Genomic DNA, 26,118 nt, shown 5'->3' with positions numbered 1-26,118 from the left:
TTCAGTAAATCTCCTATATCTGACGAACATTCTGAAGTGGTGGTTCACCCTCAAAAGCTACATTTTTAAGCATTTGTAAATATTTCTTTAATCAGAACCTGTAAGTAAAACTGCCAGAGAAAAATAGCTCCTTGCATGAAATAAATGAGGATGTAAGTTAAAGAAAACATCAGTAGACCAAAGCTGCACCACTTCTTTGAGGTATACATAACTTTCTACTGGTAAAAAGTAAAGGGACATGAAAAAGAGATGTTTGAACCTACAATTCTGTTTGACCCACCTGTTTTAAACTAATGAACTAGACTAACTAGTAATTTACTTCTATTGTTGCAAGGCAGCAATATGCCAGAGCCCCACAAATCTTCCATCATTCTCTCTTCTTCAATTTTGTGAATTTAAGCCAGTTTTTAAAAATATTTCTTTTGTACATTCCTAGGGTTCAGGTACTGGAATATAACTTTTCCAAGAACAGAATAAAAACATTCCCAGTAAGTGTACTCGGTCAATCATGCATGCCTTGTGTGTTTATTCCCCTCTGTTTACTAGCTTTGAGAAATGTTATTAATTGAGAATACAACTGATGCATTCCACTATCCTTCACATTTTTGGTTTGAAATATACAGAACTGTTAGAATACCTTTCACAAACTTTGTAACCAAAATCAACTAGGAACAATACTTTTCTAGATGAGAAGCATGCAGTAGAAAAAAGTTACACTGCTTGCAGGACAGTTAAATACTGCTTAAACTGAGAACACAGATCCAGAATCATACAGACTGTACCAACTCTGGAGTACTTCTATTGTCCACAGATATGCTTATAGAATTTATAAAAACAATTCAAAAAAAGTGGGCTTTCTGTGGTTTCAATTTTTCCTTCTCCTCCAAGTTAAAAAAAAAAATAGTAATACATCAGAATATTATGTTTCATTTAACATCCCATTAACTATTCAGAAATAGAATTACAGAATAATATAGGTTGTAAGGAATCTCTGGAGGTGATTTGGACCAACCGTGCGCTCCAAACACTTCAAATATGTTTGTTGTCCAAACAAATATCAAGAGAAATTATTTTCTCTCTCTGCTGCTCAAATTTGGATTAGGATACTGCAAATAAAAAGTTATAACAACTCTTTGACATGACACATTCAAATTAAATGTCCAGTTTTAGCATAAATATTTTTGTTGCCTCTTCTAGTCATAGCTACAGTTTCAGACACGCACCATGACTTGGAGCAACTGTATGTCTGGCTTTTTAAAAAGAACAGACAAAATCTAGAAGTATGGAATGCACTCCATAAAATGCTGAGGCAAGTTAAAAAAACAAAACAAAACCCTACCTCAGCCTACACTTTAAGTTGTGAGTTGTCTTTTCATTTTGCTAAAGCACAAATAAACTTAATTCTCTCCCTAATGCTCTTCTTCCAACTCAATCACACATACTAAAAACATACACATGGCGCATTTTTTTTCCTCAACCGTGAAATTCACTACATCTCAGTGTTCTTCTAGTAATTCTAAAACTATAAGTAATAAGACAAAACTCAGTTTCAGATGGAATTTTAAGACTAAACTGGAAAGACTAACTTGGCAGTACTATTCTTGCTCCAGTTACAAATCACTTTTGAGTGTTTCCTCATTAGTATCAAAGCTAAAAAAAAAAAAAAAAAAAAAAAAATCCTAGCCTCTCTCCACCTAAGCAATAATAAATTTTCATATAGCCTATTAAGAAAGTTAAGAAAGGTTATAATGTACTGAACTAGACACAGCAAATCTACATCTGATTCCTAGCTGTACTAGATGCTGATATTTCTTACATGATTTGGAACCAATCCATTCACAATCCAATTTCCCTTCCACAAAACAAGCAAAAATCAATGGCAATAGTTCTGTATTTGAAGATGACTGGTATCTGAAAGGCATTCAGATATTTGATAACCAGAGAATCCACAGAATCCACACCAGAAATTCAGACGCCTAGATAATAAATTGCCTTTCTACGCAGAGAAGTTTAAGTTTGTACAGACTAAACATGTCAGCCCTAAGTATGTTGTCTAGCCATTTATAGATATATAAAAAAAACCCTTAAAACTCATTGTCCGAGTTAAAACTCTGATAATCAGTTTTGTTCAAAATTGCATTATACACAACCAAGCCACTAAAAAAGCGCATTTCATATTTGAATCTGAGAAGCAGCTGTGATCAGGAACATCATTCTTCCCCCATAACACTTTTTAAAGGTGTGATTTTCTTCCAGCAGCTGAACACCTTTTTACGATCTATGTGACTTGGTAAAAGAGACAGAGTGATGGCTAAGTATCTCCTGCCTTGTGCAGAAATTAATATTCTAAAGCTTCCAGACAATTTTAGAATCAAATATGCAGGAAAATAACTACTTCCCATCTGCTTTCAAACGTAGTAGTAGTTTGACTGTCAGAGAAGCAGTTAATTAAGTCCTGGACTGCCTTCAGACTTCCAGTAAAGCACAACTGCTTTGTAAGCAGCTCAGCTACACCATCTTTCCCAAAGAATACTCCCCACAAAAATTTCAGTTTCATTATCGATGGAGGTAAGCAGTAACAAAAAGCAGAACAATTTTGCCATTAACAGAACAACAGTTTGAGGTTACAGAACAGCTAAACATCTAGGCAGGGATCTGTGTGCTCAACGCAGTGCTCACAGCTCTCTTTGAAAAACACAAAACTGCCTCCAAGTTTCTAAGAAGGACATGAAGTTAAGATGTGCAAGATACATGAAATCTACTCCAACAGAGAAACTTCAATTGCAGCTCTGGAACCGCTATATTTATTGTCTTAATGAAAAAGCAGAATATCTTACGGATCTCACAAACACACAAATGTGGTGTTTCATAAATTCTTCTGTAACCACTACGAGCTTAGTTGATGTGGGGTTTGTCTACATGGTGGTATTGGCTAAAATACACTTCCAAGTAACTACTCTGGAAAAAGCTTGCTGTGGTTACTGTTTCAGAATAAAGCTATTTATTGTGAAACTTGATATTCACATGGGGTTTTATTTCAGAACAGCTCATCTAGTCAGTTCCCTGCAGCAGACAAGCCATTAAATTCCACCACTCTGGGTACTGGAATATTCCTGGGAACTAATGATGTTTATGCACAACACGAGGTGGAGTTTGTTTATAACACTGTGTTACAGAACTGCAGTGTTGAAGCAACTGAAGCAGCAACTACCAGGACATCACTGAAAGTTGATGTTGCAGGGGGAGGGGTGTGTGCGTAAATAAATAATGATTCAGATAAAGTTAGGAATTTCCTCAGCATTAGCCAGCATGAACAACTCAAAAGTTTGCTAGAACTTGAAGCTCAGATGAACGAGTACAAGTAGGTAACAGAACACAAACTCGAATTTAAGTTACTGCCTATTATTCTAATTGTTAGGAAATCTAGGTCCACAGCAATTTACTGCTCCTCAAGTTCTCTGCAGGATGCTTAAAACTGTAAAAATAATTCAATGGAAGCGGCATAACTAAAACTTTTCACTTTTAAAGATATACTTTCCTGAAGCTTATTCTGAACACACACTGCTTACAAAAACAACCTGTTACATCATATTGTTAAAATCAACAAGAAATCACACTAAGAAAAGTTACAGAGAAATAAGTACCATCAAAACAACAAAAGTAGTAGTACTGATAGCTTAATAACTTTAGCAATACTGAAAACAGCAACAACCCCCAAAAGAAAACCATCGTGCTGTTTGTATTAATTTGGTCAAAGATTTCTAGTAGGCTGAACATTAACAATGTGTGTAAGTGCTGGTAAGAAATAGTAATTTCACACTTAATAGTAACCAAATGAACAGCTTAAGATAGCATGAAAGAGGTAAAGTATTGCCCCAATTTCGCAGACAGTTTAATTGTGATGATGCTACTGTAAGTTCACTGCAAGTAGAGATCAGTGCCACTAATCACACCAACAGCGAGCTAAAAGAGGTTCTGTCATCAATGTCATTAACTTGCTCATCCATGAGGCTACACACACTTAAATAAAAGAACTGTGAAGACATTTTCTGAGGGAATGTCTATATTTCAGCACTAGAAAAATAATATACTTTCTCAAAGAAATCACAGCATGCCTTCTGCAATTCTTCTATCAAGAAAGAGTACTCAGCTATTTTTTCCTCTTACATCCCACTTCCTCCTCCCCTTCAAAATATTTCCACCCTACTGGCCATCAGCTGCTATCATAAGACAAATAAAGAGTAACACACGGTAACCTACGAGTGAGGAAATAAAAACCCCGCACTTGAAAACAACGAACCGCTCGGGTTGTTCTGCCTTTTTTCCAAAGCCGCCTCCGCGCGAGGGGGGCGCGACGTCCCCAGAGCTCGGGGGCGGCGGCTCGAGCACGCCTCGCTCACGGAGGCCGCTGAGGGCAGCGCGGGAGGCTGCGGCCGCGCCCCTGCGCCCGAGCGCCGCGCCCGCCCGCGCCCCCGGCGGCGGGGACAGCCCCGATCGCCGGCCCCGGCAGCCCTCCGCCGCCCCGATCCCCACCGAGGGAAGCCGCCGCGCCGCACTCACCTCCGCCGCGCCGGGCCCCGCCGGGCGCGGCCCTGCCGCGGGCTCCGCCGGCTCCAGCCGCCGCCGCCGCCGCCGCGACGGGCGGCGCCCAGCGGCGCTCGCCGCCCCCCGGCCGCCGCCGCCGCGCCCCACCTCGCGCGGGAGGCCGCGTGCCCCGGGCGCGGGCGGAAGCAGCAGCAGCAGCAGCGGCGGGAGCGCCGGCGCGGCGCAGCCCCGCCGCCCCCCGCGAGAGCCGCCTCCCGCACGGCAATAACAGGAAGAGAGCGGAGCCTGACCCCGGATGGGGATGGCGCCAGCGGCCGGAAGGGGAAGGCGGCCGCGCGGCGGGGGGGGGGGCAGCGGGCGCGGGCCTCGCGCGCGCGCGCCGCCGGCGGCCGTTGGTGACGTCACGCCGCCGCCCTGCGCGCGCGCGGTGCGCGGGTGCTCTCCGTGACACGCGTGGGGCGGGCTGCGGCGGGTCGGGGGCACGGAAGGGCTCTGCCGCCGGCAGCAAGGCGCTGCGTGGGAATCGAGTATTTCGTTAAAAAAGGGAACAAGCGCCCCAAACACATACCGCTTCGCGCGAGGAAGCAAAGATAATATTTGCAGCGCGAGCTGCTCGCTGATGCGGTTCCTCGGGCCTGAAAGATGAGTGTTGAGCTGTTCAGCTTAGCAAGACACTGAGTGAGTGTCTTGTGAGTGAGGAGGACATTGAGATGGTGACAGGAAAGAGGCGACGGGGATAAACTGCGTGATTAACCAGGAAGGCATCCACGTGATTCATTCCCTTTTTATTATACACATATATATATTTGTTGGAGATACTTACCCTCCTCTTAGGAGGAAAGATAGCGTAAGCAAGTTTCAGGGCTAGATCTGAACGTGGTGATGACACGAAGGGAGTCTCCTCCCGGCAGTGGCGTCCCATGCCCCAGTGCTGCCCTCCCACTCTAGGTCGGGTTTCGCCCCGAGCTGCAACGGATCCGACCGCGGCACCTAATGCACAGGGCTGTAAACTGCCCTTTCGCTGCTTCTGCTATAAATCACCACGGTTTGTGACTCCGATTTTCAGGGATGTATCTGCAAAACATTTTAAGATCTTACAAAAGAAATCTCAACAGTTGGTGTGGCTAACTGATGAATTCCCAAGCAAGTTGGATGATCTCTACCATAAACCCTGAAGCCTTGGCCACCGCTTCAAAGACAGTGCAACTGTTGTGACTGCCGTTCTCTCCTGTTGCCTCCCATCCCACAGAAACGTGGGAAAAGCCCTACGCACTGAAAAGCTTCAGAACGGGGTGGCCCGTCTGAAAGCACAAGGGTGGCCTTGTCGCCAAACCGCGACTGCGGCGGACTGCGAGGGGAAAAAAGACATGGGAAAGCACTCGGCACTCCCGCACTTTTAGATGAAGTTGCACGAAAAAAAATATAATAGCTAAATGAAGAGGCAGGCTGCGGGGGGGGGGGAGGGGGGCGTTGGCCCCGCCCCCAGGAGGCCCCGCCCCCAGGAGGCCCCGCCCCCGCCGGCCGCCGCGCCGGCGTCACTTCCTGCGGCTGCCGCCGTCGGCGTCCGGCGGCCCGGCGGGTCGGGGGCTGGCGGCGACAGCGGCGGGGCCGGGCCGGGGCCGCTCCCGAGGCCGGCTGGGCGCCGCGGATTGCGGTGAGTGCCGGGGTGGGGGGGCGGTACGCGCACGTACGCCGGTGCCTCCGTTTCTCGTTCAAATTGCGTTTGTTCTGGGCGGCCAGGTGCAGTATTTACTATTGTTATTTTATTATTATTGTTATTGTTGTTGTTACTGCTGTTTTTAGGCCTCCTCCCTGCCCCCGCAGACACCACCAGGGAGACCGCGAGGCTCACGGCTTTGCTGAGGAGGCGGCTTGGGCACCCTGGTCTCCGATACCCTCTGATGTAAGAGGTAATCAGCACCCCCTGTTTCTGGGTTACCAGGTAGCTGTGCCCGGCCAGGGTGGGTGAGTGGGCCCCGGTGTGTGATGTGCGCTCGTTTTAATGCAGCTGTCTTCAACCCTGTGGCCTTATGTGATGACTCTAGCTTTCAGGGTGAAATTCATGAGGATTAGCCTTTGGCCAGAGGTAAACTTTCTGGGAAAGTCACATTTGATGATGTCAGTATTTTGAGATACAGGAGGAAACACTTCCTGTTTTGAGTAAGCTACCTCTTTCTTTGCTTATATAAGTTTCTGTCACTGTTATTAGTTGCCTCTATTGACTTATGAGCATTTAAAAACAAATTGCAGTGGGAATGCTGTGTTTCATGTGGAGGGTTCATTTTGAGTTACATCTGTTGCCAAGGAGGAGCATGCTGTGCATGTGCTTGCCTAACTAAATGGTGCCCAGGTTTAAGGCCTAGGCCATAGCTCGTCCTCTCTGTGCCACTAACAGCACCTAGGTGGTACCATACTGTGGTACTTAGAGTACAGAAGGCTGTGTTTGTTTCCTCAGAACTGTCCTTGGGCTAAGTGGCACCCTGAACAGAGGGCTGTGAAGGGAGCTGCTTGCTTGTCTCCCTTGCAGCCACCTGAGGAGCCCTGATACAGAGTGGAAGTATGTCCTAGCCCATACGGCGTGTGGGAGGAGGCATGACTGAGAGCTGCAAGACGCTGTCTTGAGGCAGAACCTCTCCTCAGCTCACCCCGGAGCTGCAGGTCCTTAACCTACCTCAGGCTGTAACTGCCTCAAGCTGTAACTGTTCTGCACAGGAGTCCTTGAGGAGGACCTTCTTCATTTGCTTTTCTGTAGAGCAAAAATTTTGCAGCTTCTCATGTGAATGGAAAGGAGGAGTTGAAGATGTCCTGTTAACTTCTTCTGGGTAGAGTTCTGTAGTGATCAGGGGTGGAGTGTTAGAGGGATACTGAAGTAAAATGGTTTCTTTTTCTGGGTATTACCAAGAAAAAAAAAATCAGCATAATTTGAGTAATTCCACTGATGAAAGATCACCATTAGAAGAATATTAAAATTGTGTATGCAGAGTCAGGAAATCCTAATTTAAAATTAGGTTGTGGAGCCTTAATTTTAATTTCAGACAACTGTTCAGGTAAAGAATCTTTCATTGTAAGGTTATGTACTGTTTCTTAAAGAATGTTAAATTAACCCTATTCGGCTGTGGATGCAGATTCTCTAAGTGCAGGGCCCTGTCTTGTGTATGACAAATCTCATTCATGGTGGCTATGTATGGAAGACTTGACACAACAAATGCTGATGCAAACTTAAGCAGGTGGATCCTGGTTGCCGTTTACTCTAGATCACTTTATATTGCTTTATGAAGTATTTAGCTGTAACTTACTCCCATTTGAAGGTAAGAGGCCCATTATCGTAGTGGAGTAAAACACTGGAATTGTATGGTTGATCTAAATTGCCAGATAGGCCTCCATTTTGATATGTTTAACCATAATGAACCTGAGTTTGTTCTACCAGTAGCCTCACTGAACTATCACTATCTACAAAATATTAGTTGAGGAGACTGAAGGTAAGTGTTTTTTTTTTTTTTTTTTTTTTCTCTCTCCCATAGTCATGCTTAACCAAGAAAACCTGTGCTGAGTTGTAGAGCAGATAAGTAAAACTACAGAATTTATACTGCTGATGGTCATCTTTATTCAACTGAGACTCAATAGTGATATTATTGCACTCATATTTTGGAGGAACTTCCTTTCCTAAGAGCAGCAGGAGAGATGTTATGCTGCTGACTGCTTAGATTCTATGCTATCATCAGTCCCTCTCTAACCTCACTTTTAAAACTATTTTTTCATCTCAAAATTTGTCTCGTAAAACAAACTTCCCTCCCAATTGTTACTTTTCCACCCTATTCCTTTTATTTCTTCTTTATGGTCTGTGGTGGATTCTCTTTATCTTGTTTTAGTTAGTTTTTCACGAGGCTGTTTTTGCTTTATGGTCAAGTTTTGGTTAATTTTAGGTATAGCTTTCACTGAATTTCACAGTACCTTGCTTGTGGGGAGGCTATTCAAAAACATAAAGAACTCTAGTGGCTCTATTTATGACTTAAAAGATAAAAAAAAATGTGCACTTTTTTTTTTCCTTTAGTTATCAGGAGTGATTGAATTCCCTTCAGTCTCACTATTTTGAAAGCTGGTTTTGGTTAGAAAAGTTCCTGTTTTGCATGGTGAACAGGTTTACTAGAGCTGTTTACAGGAGTGAGGCTTGATGTTGCAAGAGCAAGATGAAGAAGTTCTCAGGGTGAAAATTTCAGAAGTGCCTTTGCTTTGATGCTTTAATCCCACTTTTTTTTTTTAATAGAATGTAGACCTCTCTGGGGCCAGACTTCCAAAAGTAATGCATTATCTTAACATGCAGACCTAAACTTGGATTTTTCCAGAATGTGAATATAGCAAGGTATTTGTTTCCAGCTAATTTTAGCACACTGAAAATCATGGAATATATCCCAGACTAATGCTATCTGCTTTTCCAGGTTCCTAAATTTCTTTGAAGTCAAATTCTATTTTCAAATGTGACTTAGGAACAAAGTTCCTAGGTGCAATGTTACTTACCTTTCCAATAATGTTCTAGAAATCTCTTATTTTCAGAAGTGGATGTGGCTTACTCGTTAAGGAAACAAAGCCCACGGCATAAACATGGTAGCTACAAAGGCAGTCTTAGCTGAAAGTGATCCGCAAAGGCCAAGATAACCCTCCTGTCTACCCAAGTGTAACAGTGAACAGGATCTCTTGTGATAAGAAGCTAACATGACATTATGAATCGAGGCATCGCTACTTTTGTTAATGTTACTGCTCTGCGTTATTGTAGAAAGATTTGTCCCGGGCTTTAGATGTGATTTATAAACTAATTAAATAAGCCTTTTAGAACCCCTTGCTGGGGATGTAGGGGTACTTCTAAGAACTTGAATTAACTCAGAAATAATTGAATAAAGGTTAATATGAGATAAGCTTTCCATTCTTGCAGAAGAAGATACAGCTTTAAATGTTGCATCGTTATAGTTAGTAAAGGAAGTGTGGAGAAATAGCTCAAGGTCATTCAACAAGATCATGGAAGAGCTGGGAAGAGAACCCATGGAAGCTAACTGCATACAGCAAGGTGTGCTTGAATCGTTTCCCACTCTTCTGCTTTTTGTTGACTTACTCAAGAAAAGTTAACCTTAAATACTTTTCCGGAAGAAGGTTTGTGTGAGTATTTGAGGGTATGAATATGTATTTCATAACTGTCTCTATAAAAGAAATCTGCTTTGAAGTATTTGGGTTGTATTTCTAAGTCATCAGGTAGTAGTAATATACTGTGCTATTTGTTTGTGTTTTAGAGTGTGAGCTTGTCCTTAGACTGTCAGCTCTTTGAGGAAGAATCATCCTTTTCTGAATGTCTAGAAAGGAGTCCTGTGCAGGGACTGATACGCAATGTCTATGAGAGCAGCACTGCAAGAGGATGCAGTGTGGATTAGCAAGAAGGTGTTGATCGAATGGTTGCAGGCTGGGGGCCCAGCGTGGTGATCCTTGAATGGGAGAAAGATGTTTCCTTATCCTTGGAGGTCTTGGCCTGGTTAGGTTGCTTGTCCAGAGGCAACTACTGTCATTTAGACAGATACAGATTTACTCTAAAAGGATGATGCAGCACACGGTTATATCCCTCTCTTTCCCTTTAACGCAGCTTTGTGTGCTGTATGTGTTGTAGGTCACATCCTCTAGCAATCATGGAGCAGTTGGGTATGCATGCTGTGGTTGTGTCTGGTTCTGGGTAGATGCGTGATTTCTTGGGAATTTTTTGCATGTCCGGGAGGGTGCCATAGAGCACTGGTAATCATGTTTCAGACTTCAGGCCATATCTTATACGCCAGACTTTAAATCTGGTTCTGGTTATCTGGGATGCTGCTGGTCCTGTAAGGCGAAGTGTTAAAAACTGACTTTTTTTTGCCAACTTGGCATTGTAAAAGGATAGAAAGTAGAGGCGACGAAGTTGCAGAAGGTGCACTCTGGGTTGTTGGTGCTCCTGTTATTGATGCTTATTTTAGCATTTGTTTTTTTTCTGGTCTAGGTTTGAAGACGACTGCTCTTCCTTCAAAAGTAACGTGCTCGCAGTCTTCCTGGCCAATGATTCTTCTACAGCAAGCAGGACTTCTTCCTCATCCTGAGAAGCCTTCATCTCTTCCTATGTCAGTGGCTACAAGGCCAAGAGCCAACTCACCACTGTCCCCACCAAAATCTGTCGGACTGGGGCCTTCCTTTCATCACACACAAGAGGAGGAGCTTGCAAAGGTGGTGGAGCAGGACCCTATGTTGGAGGAACTATGTAAGCCTCTGTGCTGTAAGCTTTGCAATGTCACTCTGAATTCAGCCCAACAAGCCCAGGCTCATTATCAGGTAAGGAGAACAGCAGCAGGCACAGCTTTCAGAGTGTATTCCAGAATGTGAATATAGCAAGGTATTTGTTTCCGGCTAATTTTAGCACACTGAAAATCATGGAAGATATCGCAGACTAATGCTATCTGCTTTTCCAGGTTCCTAAATTTCTTTGAAGTCAAATTCTATTTTCAAGTGTGACTTAGGAACAAAGTTCCTAGGTGCACTGTTACTTACCTTTCCAATAATGTTCTAGAAATCCCTTATTTTCAGAAGTGGATGTGGCTTACTCGTTAAGGAAACAAAGCCCACAGCATAAACATGGTAGTTTCACCTATACTAGCTTGTGCATTGCCAGTAGCGTTGCTGTGGTAGCACAGAGCTAAGTGCGGGCTAATGCATGAGGACTGACTTAGCTTCTCAAGTGTGTTTTGAGTGCTCTGTTGGAGTGACTGTGGGCTAGCAGCAGCATCTGAGAGAGCTCATTTGAAGCTACCTTTTCTGTATCTGCTGGATTGGAAGCTGTGGCTGGAAGTGCTTGGTAGTGTTATCTTTGCCTCACTTGAATTTGCTGTTTTTTTTTTTTTTTCAGACATGCTGCAAGTACTTTAATTTAAGGTGCAATCACTGGAGTATGTTGCAAAAACTTTGCAGGAACAGAGGGGTAGTATAGCTCAGTAGAAAAGGCAGAGGCTTGTGACTTTCCTTTGTTTTACACGACCTGTTCTCCACCCATAACCCATACCCCCTTGCAATAAAAATAAACTTTTGATTCCACAGACTTGATTTTTGTAAGGCTTGGATAGATACTTTCTGCTGGACCCACCTGTGCCACTGAGAAAAGGGAATGCTGCCATGTGTTCATTATAACCTTCTACTGAAGGTTAGCAGTACCACAGATCTGCTGATGGGGCCATTTTTGCAAACTTATCTGCTTTGGATAGCATCACTTGGGCTAGCTCCAACCAGCAATTAAATTTGTACAAGCTGGGCTGTTTGGCTTCTCTGAAATAGGTTAGGGTATGCTTATGTATGCCTCTTTGCAGGTTGAATATGTCACATTCCTATGTTACCCCATTTTACCAGTACCCTCTCTGCTAGTGCTGTTTTTGCACGAGTTGTGAAGACGGTAACTTTCTTCACCAGCAAATCCAAAAGGATGGCTGTCCATATTCTTAGGATACCAGGCCCAGTCTGCAAGTTTGCTGTCTGCCCTGAGAAAGGGGCAGCCAGCCTGTTAAGGGGTAGACAGAGTTACTGTTACAGCTTAACACTTTTTTCCCCCCAGTACTTCTGTTGTGAGAGGAGGGGGGAAAATACAGTAAAAATATGATTTGTATTTATGCATATAGCTTCATATATATACACATACTCTTATCCACCTCTCAAATTTTCAAAACACCAAAATGAAATATAATATATATTTGCTGAGAGAAAATAAAATATGAAGCGGTTGTATTTGTAAGAAATTCATGCTCATGTTTTACGTCATGTTTGCAGAGATAAAAGAAATGTGTATGTTCATGTGTGTATGTTTAGGCTTATCAAAAGCCTGTGTAGAACAGTTAACATTTCATGTTTAAAACACAAAATATTGGTATATTATTATATGTTGATATATAATTAATAATATGGTGTATATATATTATGGTATGTTAATACCATACTATTATTTAAAGTGAAATGGAAACAGATCAAGGAACTAATTATTGCCCTACTGATTTGAGAAAATCAGTTGAAAATGAGGCCCAACTTTGCCAGGTGCTAAGCAAGTAAGAGAAAAGGGAGAATGCCAGTATCTCTCAAGATGAGAGCTGCTGTTTCCTCAGTGACACCTCCTTTATTTAAGGTGTCATCTTCGTGGCCTCTGTTTCAGTCTTTTTTTGGAGTCCTTTTGCTGTTCAGTGTAAGAAAGGTACTATTGCTAGGACAGTTATAATTTGGATGTATTTGGATTCTCTTTTCAGGGTAAAAACCATAGCAAGAAACTCCGAAACTACTATGCTGCCAATAGCTGTCCAGCACCTGCTAGAATGAGTAATTCAGTTGAGCCTGCCCCACCTCAAGTTGTTTCGCTTCCAGCTCAGGTAAGGCATGGGAAGGTGATTGAGATGATGCTGCTTATATGTGACCTAACCCCCAAAAGAATAATGAAATTTCATGCTTTGAGGATTACTACAGGACTTTGGAGGAAAATTTCCTTGTGATGGCACAGGACGGTGGAAGTGGCCTGTTGTGAGCTGTTGGCTTTCCTTTCAAGAAACAGATATCTATCTGCCCTCACAGCAGAATATCGGACTTGAAACACTATTTTTTTTCCTGCATGCAAATACTTTGTTTTGTATGTAACTCTGATGTCTGCAGATTGTTTGCTCAAGGGCTGGCATAAAACAGCATTGTTAGAGCTGAATTTGGTCATGAGGGTGTGCTTCCACCCTGCAGAGTCATCCCTCGACTGTGTGAGTGAAGCTCGTATGGAAAAATGCTTCGATACTTCTACGCCTATTGCCCAGGGCTATCAGCTAATTCCTCCTTTGTAGCTCCTTTTGCAGTGTGTGTTTGTGCATGTAGGGTTAGTGGATTGCTCCCTCCATGATGCAGATTAATTCTATCTTAGAAGTAAAAGAAATGGATTTTACTTTCTTTCTCACGGTTTGTGGTTTCTGGTTGTCATGGGGCTTAATGGCTAGCCTGACTCTTGCATGTGAAAGTGCAAGGAACTGCAGCTAAGCAGCAGAGATCAAAGCTATGTCTGGCACCATGAAAAATTCAAGTCTGTTGTCTATACAAAAGCCAAAAAGCACCTTCTAAAAGTAGCAGATTATTATATCTGTGCCAGATCCACCAGAGGGAGACTTAGTCCCACATAAAAGGACTTTGTGGCTTGCAGAATTGAACGGAGTCCTGAGGTGACATTGGGTACTGCCCTGGGTAGTGGGACATGGGTGCTGCACCAATTGGGGTATTGGGTGCTTTGTCTGTGGTCTGTGGCAGTAAGGAGACGGCATTGAGGCAATATGAGGATTGATGTCGTAATGAACGTGTGTCTGTAAGCTTGTACAGTATCAAAGGAAACATTAAAAAAATGGACTTGGCAGGCGCAGCGCTAATATAGCTGTATGAATCACTGCTGTTGCACTGTTTACAAAGCACTTTTCTCTGGGTGATACACAAACGCCGAGGAGAAGCGATTGCTGCTGGTTGTTTGCTGATCCAGATCTCCTTCTACCTCAAGGGTAAGGATCAAAGGTTTGGCAGCTCCACAGTTGCTTCTTTTCCTCTTAGTGTGGTCAGAGAATGATGGAAAAAGGGGGAGATGTAGAAAGACTGCGTATGATGGGTACATGAGAGAGGCGCACCTTACATTTCAGTGAGTCTTTCTCAGTGTGAAAGTCACTGTTCATCAGCTCCCATGAATCAAGAGTAGAGAAGTTAATTCATTGCTGAAAAGGTCACAAGCCTGTGTGGCTATTGCAGAGGTACAGAGTGTTTAGTCAGGTTGCTTTTCTGTCCATCTGAAGCCAGGGATTTGCGTAGACATTGAGAAATTTGCAGATTCTCTGGAAGGCTGAGGCAAGGAAAGCTAAATTCACCTCTGAAGAGTAGTCTGGGGAGCGCTGGGCAAAGCATCCTGATCAGTGTGCTCTAATTCCAGCTATGTTATTGCCTGACAAAGACAATATTGGCCTCAAGCCTTGATATTCAAATATTTCAATGAGGTAACTTTGTGTTTCACATGCTGTCTCTCCCTCTGCTGCTAGATGGGATCCAGTAAACCAGGTGGCCGAGTGATCTTGGCCACAGAGAATGATTACTGCAAGCTTTGTGATGCCTCGTTTAGTTCTCCGGCTGTGGCACAGGCTCATTACCAAGGGAAGAATCATGCCAAGCGGCTGCGTCTTGCAGAAGCACAGAATAACTCATTCTCGTAGGTATTGTTCAACTTCACAGTCAGGCTGATCTGAAAATGTGACCGTCTCTGGCAAGCTTTTCCTCAGAAAAATCTAAATTGCAGTTGTTCATATTTCTTTTATCTTCAGGGATGCATCAGAACTAGGCAAACGGAGAGCAAGGAAAGAAGGGAACGAATATAAGATGATGCAGAACAGAAGAAATATGTATACAGTTCAAAACAACACAGGTAACAGAGCTTTCATTTGTTGCATTCTGCAGTTGGAATAATGCTGAATACTAAACGGAGCTTAGACAGAGAAGACAACCAAATCTGTTTTAGTAGAGGGGAGACATGAAAGGAGCTGGTTCTAGCTCTGTTGACCTTTCTTGTCTGTATATTTACATTTTCTCAGCTGTTAAAATTACTTTTTTTCTGTCAGCCTGCTTGTTAGTTCGGTTTCTCAGTTTGTAACTTAATTTACCATCTGTCTGTCTCTAGGGCTGCTCTAAGTGGTGACAAATTTCCTGCTTTATTTGCCTGGCAAGTGGCCAGGTGCTTTGACTCCTACTGTAGCACATCAACCTGTACTTGCACTGCCATGTCTGGAATGAGAGAGCATGTTAGCCTCCCTCTAAGACCATCTGTTTCTGGAATCCTTCCTCAGGTGTTAGATACTGACTTTGCCTCTTTTCTGTGATATCAAGTGTGTTTTATAGTGTCCAGACTAGCATCTGTTTCTCTTTTAAGTTGTGTTACAAGCGCATATTAGCTGAAACTGCTTCCTGATTGGATTGGTTTAATCCTAGCATTCTAACCACTGTCATTTGGAAAAGATAAATCTTTTAAAATTGCATTAAATACTGTCTTGTGATAATTTTAAACTGAGATAGGCTTATTCCTTTCAAAAGACTGCTCTAATTCTGGAATTAGAGGGCTTAAAAAAAGAATTGACTCATCACTTTAAATGATTAGACCCTTAATTTCCAAAGGCACTGTTGATTCTTAATAAGAATTTAAATTCACTCTAGTACTTTAGAAAATACCAGCAAGTACCACTTCCCTGTGTGCTACCCCCTTTGTAAATGTGATCTTCAGTAAAGAAGTCGTGGGAAAATAAGAATCAGACTCTATAATCAGTTAAAGAAACTAACCTTCGGCTGCTTTTTAAACATTTATCAGCCTTAGAAGTTATCACTGCACTGCCTCAGGTGTCTGTCTTAGCGATAAATAGGCATTTCTGTTGTTTCCACAGGTCCTTACTTCAATCCCCGCTCACGACAGAGGATTCCTCGGGATCTGGCCATGTGTGTCACCCCCAGCGGCCAGTTTTACTGCTCCATGTGCAATGCTGGGGCCAGTGAGGAGATGGAGTTCAGACAGCACTTAGAAAGCAAACAGCATAAAAGCAAGGTGTCCGAACAACGGTATAGGAATGAGATGGAGAACCTAGGCTACGTACAATGACACGCCACCTTTGGTAGTAGTTTGCGAATAGAGCAGCTTGTCTCTCGCCTGCTGTTTGCCACATGCCCTGCTTTGTGCTCCATTTAATAGGAGTATGCTCTTGAGCTATACATGTAACACCTGCAAACTTAATGGTATGGTTAGATTTTTTTTCTATCATAGTTGGCAGGATGATGCTGTGCAGGACATGAAGCGTTTTGATGTTTGTTTGCTAGTTATCTAAGGCTCTTCATTGTATCGAGTGGGGGGACTCTGTCTTCTCCACAGCCTTCTGCATGAATATGCAAAGCCCAAGAAGTGCTGGGAACTTCTGTGATTCTGCCATATAGGTGGATCTTTTGCAAAGCCCACTCCTCCCTTGGCATGCCAGAGAGCAATGTTTCTGAATGTCTTGCTAGAGCAAGGTGAATTTCTAGGCAGTTTGGAAGAGAGGGAGAGGAATGGGGCCTGTGGATATGTTTTTAGATTGTTTACTTGTCCACAAATTGCTGCTGTGGCCCCTATTACAGCCCACAGGAAGTTCTTCCCACATCCCTGTAGAAAGACTACACACCTCTCGTCCTTGGATGTTCTTGTCTCCTTCCTCTGTGGTGAAGATTTCAATCTAAGATCTGTCATTAGTTATCAGCTGATTAGCCACATCCAGAAATACTTTGTTCTACTGAACGGCTAACAGAGAAGAAAGATTTTCAGTGCTGTAGTTGGCTGGACACCTTAATACACCATGGGTGTAGCTCACCTCCCTGAGGAGAGCCTGTGTGGGTCGCAGTGGTCTAATGAAGTGAAATGGAAAGCAAACCTCATCAGACTGGGTGTACTGTGTTCTGATTCAGTGTTAGGTCATGTGGGTTGAGGATGGGTTGGAAGGAGCTGTCAGCTGTAATTTCTTTGCATACTGATGTAGAATAGGACAGATGTTGGTCTGTGGCCTGCAGCTACCTTGCTATAGAAGAGCAGGGCTGCCTGGACTTTGGGGAGCAGATATCAACTGTTTCCCACTTTCATGCCATTCCCTGCAACTAGGCCCAATGGTGAGGTGAAATGCTCCCCTGAACTAGAGCTACCAATATTGAATGAATTCATTTTTTCTCCCCATCTCAGACTGAATTTTAATTGCATTTCTTGATGTGAACATCGCTGTTTCAGGGACCACCTAAACTCCAAAACTAGGTAGGATGTAGGTGTCAGATGTGACAATTGTTTGAGTAACAGTTTCTTGGCCAAGCAGAAGTATTCATCAGACTTGTTAAGCAAATCTTTAAGTGTAGAGAAACCCAAAAGGCATGCATCTGTTTTGATTTTTCTTAGAAGTAGTAGAAAGGGGATAAAGAGCAGAAGTAGGGCTGCCATTTATTTTTCTACTCATTTGGGTAGGTGTTAGGAGCTGTGATTGGAATCCAATTCACAATGTTTCTAAAACATCAGCTCCAGCGGCAAGTGCAGCATGTAGCTAGCCTCCTTTGGACCTGATTTACCACTGTGCTGCTATAGCTCTACACTGGTATAGCTTCCTTGACTTCAGTGGCAGGTGCAGAGAGGGGGTAAAGGAAGCTTCACAGCTTATCTCCCATTTTCTTTAGGCAGCAAGTTGAATTAGATGCAGTTCTATTGATTTCAATAGGATTTTGCCAGGGATAAATTTACCCCAATGTGTGATGTTGAAGGAAGCCCCCATTTTTCTTTTTTATTGACATTCTGATCCTGCTGCTTGCATTCCAGAAGGCTTTTCTGCTTGCCTTAAAAACAGAAAAACAAACAAGAAGGATTTTTTTTTATTCATCTTTCTAGTTCACCTCAAAGGTTTGTGAGTAAATGCTGTTCTTCAGAAACTGAGTATCGTATCTGTAGCTACCTGAGCATCAGCTAGCCTTGCAACCTTAATTCAGCCCTCCTAAATCCAGGGAGGGTGAGCTCTTCCACAGTAGTTGAAAGCAAATTCCTGCATCATTCCATGCTGATTCCTGCCCTGTAGATACAGGCAGGGCAGTGGGTGTCCCCTTGAATGGGATTCCCTCCCCTCCTTTGTGCAAAGTCTAATTAATAGACACTGGAGCTCGTTGGAGTGTAGGAGAACAGATGCCCAGGTTGTAGAACGCTAACTGAGCTGTTTCGACAGCTTGTACATCTCTTTCTCCTTTTCTGCCCCTGGCCCATCACCCTTATGCTGCCTTGAAGATTGTCCTCGCAACACCTCTTGTCAGCTTTTTATTTCTCCCCTATCCTTTGTGGTCAAATAAGGGCTGATCCTCTCCTTGCGTTCTGTCTTTTGTAGTTTCCCTCGTGTGGCACCACTGTGCAGGGACAGAGGGAGCTGGATGAGCCTTACCACAGTGTGTTTAACCAGAGTGATCCCTGCTTTGTGGTTAAATGTGCTGTAACTTTAAAGCATGATATTTCCTGCAGACTGTAATTAGTAGCAGAAAAACAGCTCTTTGTGAAATAAGAGCTTGGGAAGTAGGTACTGGTGTTGTCTAGCCTATTGCTTCAATCAACAAGGCATTTTTCTCTGCTTTTGCATGTCCCAGCACCACCCCTTCTTTGGGTTGTTGCTTCAGCTCCCAGCTCAGCAATCTGCTCCTCCTTTGGCATTTTCAGTGGCTATATTCATATCCTCTGGAAGCCTGGCTGCTGGAAGTGGCAAAAACTCAGTTTGCTCCGTGTGCTATCGCCTTCTGTCTGTGTGACCACTTCCCTGGGCGCCCCCCTCACGCCAACTGGTGCAAGTGTGCTGCAGTGCGTTAGTGTGCTAACGCGTATGGGAGAGTGTGTGTAGGAGCTGCAGGTGGCTGTGCTTGCGGGCTGCTCTCTGGGGTTGAGTCAAGTTTTGAGGAGTGGCCCTCAACAGGGAGGCATTTAGCCAGTTTGTTGCCTTCGCAAGAAAACACGGATTGAATGTTGTCATCCTGAGATACTCGGAGTGCTCCCAGGTGAAAAGTAGGAAGTGGGGGCTGAAGCAACAGATCTCCAAAGCAGGAATAAAGGTATTTATTGCTGAGAGAAGCAGCTGAGACTTGCTTTACCCCCAGACTCCATTGTAGCCCTACCCTACGAGTGACCAAAGCTTGCCTCTCCCATTTCAGTGTCACATAACCAAGAGAAAAATGCTGCCTCACTAATATTGTTAGGGTTAAGGCCATTGCAAACTCAAACCCTTCAGCAAGAGAAGCAGGGCTCATCCTGATTGTATTTTTTTTAATGAAAGTCACTGCCTAAATTGGCATTCAAAATGCATGTTTAAAATGCATCCTGGCATAACCTTATATGGCATAGATGGGCTGGGGAGAATGCTGTATAGCTATAGTACCACTTTACAGACCCAATGAATCTTGTTCTTAAGTTAAATGAAATAATGAAATAACCAAACTCAAGAAATAGGACTTCTGTGAAGCTCTCACATTGGCCAGTAAGTTAATGACCTTTGCTGCTAGAAACAAAATATAAATCAGTGTGTTCATATTTATTTTACTGTGCTGACCACTAATTGACTTGTGAATATTTAAGGCATGATACGGTAGGTTGTTTTTGTTTAAGTAGAAAACTCTACGTTGCACTTTGCTTTTTGGATCAGAACGGATATTTATTATATTTGTGAAAGTGTTTTCTGCCCCATATATGTATTGTTTTTTCTTCTTTGATTGGAAAAAAAAAAGAACAAAAAAAAAAAAAAAAAAAAACAAATCCCAAACCCCAACAGTGAATCTCTTTTGAATCTCTTTCCATACCAAACAAAATTGGGATTTCCTTGTAGCTCTTTCTTAAATGTCCATTTCAACTTTTTTTTCTTCTCTGGTGAGTCCTTTGGTAACTTGGGACAATATTTTTTGAGACCCATGAATTTCTTAAAACTTTTAAGCATTTCTTTTAAGGCAAGGAAGTAAACTGTATGGAAGCCATGTATTTGTGAGGAGTTTGAAAGTGATACTATTTTGTTTGTATTAGGCATTAGCTGTTACTTTGCAATCTGCACTAATAAGTAAATGTGTTATAATCTTACGTAACGTTTGTCTCTGAGTTTTTACTCTTCTGGTGTACATCAAAAGGAACCCTGAGAACATCTGTGGAGTTGCTTAGGATGGTCATCAGTGTAACAAAATGCAATTTCTTTTTATCTGTAAAACTTCTCATCTTTCTTCCTTTTCTATTTGCCCGTTATTGGGCATTTGGAGGGAAAGCTATTTCTGTAAGCACAGATTCCTCTTGTTTTGGTTTACTAATGCATGAAGTCTTTTTGCAACATTGCTTAAGCAGCACTCTCACTAATCGATGGAATTTTGCCCAAGTGGGGAGTAAATGAAATAGCCTAGCTAAATGTTAGCTAGGCCCAGAAAAAGTAGACTGCTAAAATTTGTCTCTTTCTGCTGTTTCGATTACAACACTTTCACAGTTTTGCTTTTTGGAGATTGTTTATCTTACTCTGTAAGGATTTGGTCCTGCTCCAGCTAAAATAGTTTAAAGTTTGTCTTTGGTTGATTAGGAACAAGCCTTTAAACCCTTCAGGAATTGCATACTGATATTTTCTCATATATGCTTTTTTTTCTTTTGTTTTCTTTTTACAACTGTATATACAAGGATGCTCTGGATGAGACCTCTTATTTCCAATTATGGGAAAACAAATGTCAAGGTTTCCAAAAAGAATGATCTGACAAAGTCCATGTATTCTCAGGAAGACTGGAGAAGTATGGACTTGATTTCTTCGAAGTTAGTGCCTAAGCTCCCATTGTTTTGAGCTGGGCCATCTTCTTTGCCATTCGCATAACATTAGAAGTGAAAATAAAATCCACTTTCATACAAATAGGATCAAACAATAGCTTTGGACATCTCTCATTTTAAAAGATGTATCACAATTAAAATATGTATCTATCTGAAGTATCTGCAGGTAAAGGCAGGAGGGCAGGTTTTATTTTTTTAATAAATCAGACCTAAAATATTGTATGTAAATATATGAGGCTTTTCAATCTGTGTTTTGTGGGGGGAAAGAAGGACTTGATTTAACTTCCTTCTGCGTTTGTCCAGCAACGTCATTTGCAAGAGCTTTGAATGTATTTCATCTAGAGCCTTCTTGTCAGGTTGGTTTTGTACATTTGTCCTTCTTTTCTTTATATTGTACTGACCCCTCTTGAGGGAATAGTGGATGAAAATGAACTTTTCTTCAGTATATAATAAATCATCTTGCTCTTACCAGCCTTAGTGTTTGGTATTTTACTGCTTGTGGTGTGGCTAGACTATGCATGAATGAATTGATTTTTACCTTAGCATTGAGTGCGACTGCATGAGTAGTAAGTTTTAAAACACTGATAAGGGACTTCAGTCTTTAGTGGCATTTGTTAGTCTGGAAGAGGTTCAGGGTACTTTCAACTATTACTGAAAGCCAGTTGAGGACTGAGTTCTCACTTTCAGCTGTCCTGGCTTCAGGGAGGTTGAGGGTTCTCAGCATCTTGCAGGCTGGGAGCCAGGAGATGGAAAAGGGGATCTCTTCCCTGCTGTGCTTTCCCATAGCACAGATGTCATATGCTCGGTAACAGCCCCAGGCTCAACCATGGTCTTGCAGCTCCTTGCCTGTAAAATGGTGGTTATAAGCAGAACCCAATACTTGTATTTGCACTGCTTTTTGCCAGTCTGTCTTTTTCCTATTTCACTGTGGCTCTTTTCCTGCCCCTGCAGGACTCAGCTGGCCCCAAGTCAATGCAACTGCAGTTTTACATAGAAGTGAAGAGCACAGCTTTTTTTGACTGCTTGTGGTTTAGCAGAAACAGGACAATGCAACTTCATTTCATTTCTTTTGGTGTAGGTACAAACAGAATAGAGACTTCTTGAACAGACAGAGTTCATTATATTCAACTACAGGAGGAGATGAGCAAGTGGTTTAAAGTACTCCAAGGTCTCCAAAAGGCAGCTGTTGCATCATTTTTTCAGCACTAAGCTTACAGGTGGTGTGCCTTTCTTTGTGCTTAGTTCAGACAAGCTCGAGCATCATTATGAACTTTAATGATATGAATATAAAACTATAAGAATTTAAGCTGGAAGTATTAGCTCACAATACTGTCTCTTGACAGGATTGTTGAATTTGGGGAGAAAAAAAGACAAAGCTGACCTTCCATGCCAGTCAGCTCTGTACAAAATGGAGTTTATCAGCCTTTGCAAAAAAACGCCAGCTCAGTTTTCAGCAACTGTTACATTTTTTCTTGAATTTGGTGAGATTGAAGCTTATAGGTCTCCGCTGAAGTGCTGGCACCACTTGGTTTATGCACTGCCCTCTGGAGCTCTGCTAGGCCAGAAGCCAGGGTGAGGGCTTGGGCTGTGGCCACTTCCAAAACCCAGCTCAGATTAACTCAGTGCACCTGGCCGATTGCACCATACTGGCGACCTCAGCTCTGCACCCTGCTCTGCACCAAACGGGCCACTACAGCTCTCTGCTCTTCACCTGCTTGCACAAGTATCCTGTTGCCTATACTTCAGGCCAAAGGTACGCCAAAATCCTACAATCTCCCCATCTATACTAGGATATCTCATTCCCCACAGCCTGTGCAGCAAAATAACTGTCCAGGCGGTATATTTTAAAAGGAAGTTTGGAATTTTTTCTTACCACAAAACTGGCATGACTTACAAAAACCTAGGGAACAGTATTAAGAAAGCATATTTTCCAAAGTAAAAGAAAAAGAAATTCTGATAGTACCAGAAACACTTATTTGACTGCAGCCCTGCTCACAGGGGAGTGCCTTTGTGAGAGTGTGTTTTCCTTCCTCTTCTGCCTTCCTACTCTCCTCAGCTGCTCTTCTTGCTCCCTCTTGACTTGTATTTCCATGTGTCGTCTTTCTTCTCCACGAGCTGCTGGAACGGAAACCAGATGCAGTTAGGACTGAGAAGGGCAGAGGGCTGGGAGCGAGCTCTGTGCAGCTCGGCCAGGCAGCCCCCTCCTTACCTCTGACTCCCCTTGGCCCCCTTAGTTCCCTCTAAGGTGCTCGCTCGGTGCCCTGTTACCTCAGCTTTTCCCTTCCAAAGGCTCGCCTGCCCTGTGCAAGTGCCTCAGCATTACCCTCACAAAATGCTCACCACGCTGTCTTGCCTTTACCTCGGCTTTCCTTCCAAAATGGTCTCTGTGTCCCCTCAAAATCCCCTCAGTATTTCCCTCTGAAACTCTTGCCTGCTCCCCTCTGAGGAGGCTCTGTTTCCCTCTGAGACGTTCTCCTCCTTGCCCTGAGGTACCTCAGTGTGTTCCCCCCCCCCGCCCAGTCCTCTCTCCTCTGAGGTGCCTCAGCTTTTCCTGCCAAAAGCCCTGTGCTCTCTCCTCTGTGCTTCCTCAGCTTTTCCCTCAAAAATATCCACCTCGTCCCATCTAATTCACCTTAGCTTTTCCCAACAAAATCCTTGCCCTCACCCCTTTGAGGTGCCTCAACTTTTTCCTCAAAATGCTCAAGGCATCCCATCTAAAGTTACCTCAGCTTCCCCTCGGAAAGTTCTTGCCCTCTCCCTCCTGCAAAGTACCTCAGCTTTCCCTGCAGGATGCTTCCATCCCATCTGAGTCGCCTCAGCTTTTCCTGCCAAAATCCTCACCCTCTTTCCTCTAAATTACCTCTTCTCTTTTTCCTCCAAAATCCTCACTCGGTCCCCTCTGAGGAAGACTAAGCTTTTCCCTCCAAAACGTCCCCCCGTCTCCTCAGCTTTTCCCGCTCGCGCACCCTCGCTGTCCCCTCAGCGGTACCTCAGCCTTTCCTTCCAAAACGCTGGCTCTGCCTCCCAATGGTTTCTCTTGCTATTTGAACCGCTTAGAGATCGTTTCACCCGGGAGCACCCTTAGCCGGAGCGGTTAGCTGCTACGCAGGACCTTGCTGGCACGCTTCTGCTGGGGAAGAGCGCAGACGAGTGATGTCCCTCTCTGGCACTGACCTGCTTCTCTCCAGAGAAAAAGGAGAAAGAAAAAGTAGAGCCTGACAACAGACTCAGAAAAACTCAGCTGAAAACTTCATACTCAAAAATATTTCCATGGAAAGTTGAACTGAATTTATTTCTTTGCAGAAAGTAACTGCTTTTCTCACAAGTTTTCATTCTTCCTTTCTTTTTAACCAATATAAGTTCAATTATATTTCTTTACTAACACATTTTGTTTAACAAGCATTCTGCGTTCAAAACTTTTGACAGAAGTTAAGACCCCTAGAAGAGAGAGCATTTCTGTCACTGGGATTTTGCTGTTCCCTTGTTCCACACCACCAAAACAGCCAAGTGTGCTTTCTAGAACACAAGCAGATGCATTTCCTTTGAAAAATGTTTTAGTAATAAAAAAAGTAAGCCATACAGTGATAACGTGCAATTATTAGTTATGTAGGAGGACATTTGTCTACATATGATATGTTTCTTTACACTTTTCTTGTCCTTTTTTCCCAGTGATATTTTTATTTATCTACTTTTTTTTTTCACATTGTCAAGGAAAAATTCATTAGGAGATTACAACAGTAACAGAGAATGACCAAAGAGGAATAATAATGTTAAGATCCTTTGGGACTTCATTTTGCAATTTGGCTAAACTAGTGAATTTCTGATTTACAGGGCCTCAAAATCATACCCCAAAAAATCTTAGCTTAAGAGATGTTGTTTGTGCCACATGATAAACGTCTTTTAGAAAAAGAATAGAAAAAGAATAAGGAGAGGAAATATTGAAGTAAAAGCAATTATTAAATAGGACTAGGAGATAGTCTAACACCTTGGACATTTTATCAGGATTTCAGCATGCCTCCCCCAATTCTGAAGATATATTTCATACGTCAAAGTGTATCTATAGCTTTTGTTTTGGTGGTGATTTTGCTGTCGGCGTGCACTGATGACTATCAATACTGACAGTTGTCCATATCGACAGGCCTTGAGGACTGCTTTCCAGATGTATTGCTTATTGCTAAGGAGTGACACCTAGAGGTGTCCAGCCCTATCAGTAAGCATCCATACTTCTTGATTTTGAGAGGGACATATATATTTCACTATCTGTGCTTTTTTTTTTTTTTTAATGAAAAGGTAGCAAAACATTGAAATCACTTTACTGTTTTTGAAGGTTTTGAAAGTAATGAGCAATAATAAGTGAGTACAATATGCAGATCATAAGGGAGCTTCAGCAAGAGACAATAATTAAGCACTTACTTTCTTTAGCTATATTTGAACATTCTTTCTTTAATCACTGGCTTGATCGGGAGTCTATTTTTGTTCCTTCCCCCTGTCTTACGGAGAGGCTGGTCAGGGCCGATGTGGGGTAGCTGGTCGTGGAAGTTAAGAGCATAGATTCAAGATTGCTTCAATTCTAGCAGGAGTACAAGAGAGTGTTTGGTTCTCATAACCCTAATGAGGGATTTGTTGCTGAGTTAGGCAGGGGAGACATCGTAGAGAGCTATCTGATTGCATATGACACTTCTTGTCACATCACATCTTCCATTAGCTCTGCCAAAAGCTTGGGAAGGAAAAGCTGCCTGGCTCTTTTTCAGTCTGTTTCTCTGCTGTACATTCAGATCGAAGAGCTGTGCTAGGGTGCCCTGAGGAGAAGAGGTGCATGATCAAATATTCATAGTATCATCATTGGAGGAGGACATGACATGCATATTTCCTTCCTCAGTCTCTGAAATGCGAATAACACCAGAAAATAGGAATTTCCTCTAGTATGCATCATATCAGGGGTCCCAAAAGCAAGCTGATAATTCTCTACAAGCTCGCTGTCTGCAAAACGCTCTCTCTGTAGATGTACTACACTCTCTGTAAAACGTACGCTCTCCTCTTTTAGTCTGTGCCCTGGCATTATCAGGCCAGTTTTATTTTCAATACTGCTTGTGATTCTCTCTCTCAGGCATATCTGCTTGAAAGCCACATACATATGCTATTTCTGCTACATGAGTAAAGGGCCAGATTCCCTTGAGATACTGACAAAACTC

The 26,118-nt window shown here is 42.9% G+C and overlaps 2 protein-coding genes across 2 annotated transcripts in view; one reads left to right on the top strand and one right to left on the bottom strand.

The window, feature by feature from the left end:
* The window catches only part of PIK3CA (phosphatidylinositol-4,5-bisphosphate 3-kinase catalytic subunit alpha), a 46,423-nt gene extending 41,845 nt beyond the window's left edge, over window positions 1–4,578 (bottom strand). The window contains exon 1 of the mRNA XM_062582322.1: window positions 4,561–4,578. The gene's annotated coding sequence lies outside the window, so the exon portion shown is untranslated. The remainder of the gene's footprint in view (window positions 1–4,560) is intronic.
* Window positions 4,579–6,120: 1,542 nt separating this feature from the next.
* On the top strand, window positions 6,121–21,394 carry ZMAT3 (zinc finger matrin-type 3). Its single transcript, XM_062582821.1, has 7 exons — window positions 6,121–6,199; window positions 6,349–6,455; window positions 10,553–10,878; window positions 12,825–12,944; window positions 14,619–14,785; window positions 14,898–14,998; window positions 16,005–21,394. Exons 3-7 carry the CDS (start codon window positions 10,609–10,611, stop codon window positions 16,214–16,216), a joined length of 870 nt encoding a protein of 289 aa, XP_062438805.1. The 5' UTR covers window positions 6,121–6,199; window positions 6,349–6,455; window positions 10,553–10,608; the 3' UTR covers window positions 16,217–21,394.
* Window positions 21,395–26,118: the final 4,724 nt, after the last annotated feature.

This window comes from Rhea pennata, chromosome 9 (genome assembly GCF_028389875.1).
Source record: "Rhea pennata isolate bPtePen1 chromosome 9, bPtePen1.pri, whole genome shotgun sequence".
NCBI lineage: Eukaryota > Metazoa > Chordata > Aves > Rheiformes > Rheidae > Rhea > Rhea pennata.
Note: the sequence above shows the minus strand (reverse complement) of the source record. Positions and strands in the feature narration are given on the sequence as shown.

What these genes read in the sequence shown, in the direction of transcription:
- ZMAT3 (XM_062582821.1), top strand. Translation starts at nt 10,609, where the DNA reads ATGATTCTTCTACAGCAAGCAGGACTTCTTCCTCATCCTGAGAAGCCT. An exon ending in TTGTTTCGCTTCCAGCTCAG is followed by an intron (nt 12,945 to 14,618) that starts GTAAGGCATGGG and finishes CTCTGCTGCTAG; the next exon opens with ATGGGATCCAGTAAACCAGG. An exon ending in GCACAGAATAACTCATTCTC is followed by an intron (nt 14,786 to 14,897) that starts GTAGGTATTGTT and finishes TTTTATCTTCAG; the next exon opens with GGATGCATCAGAACTAGGCA.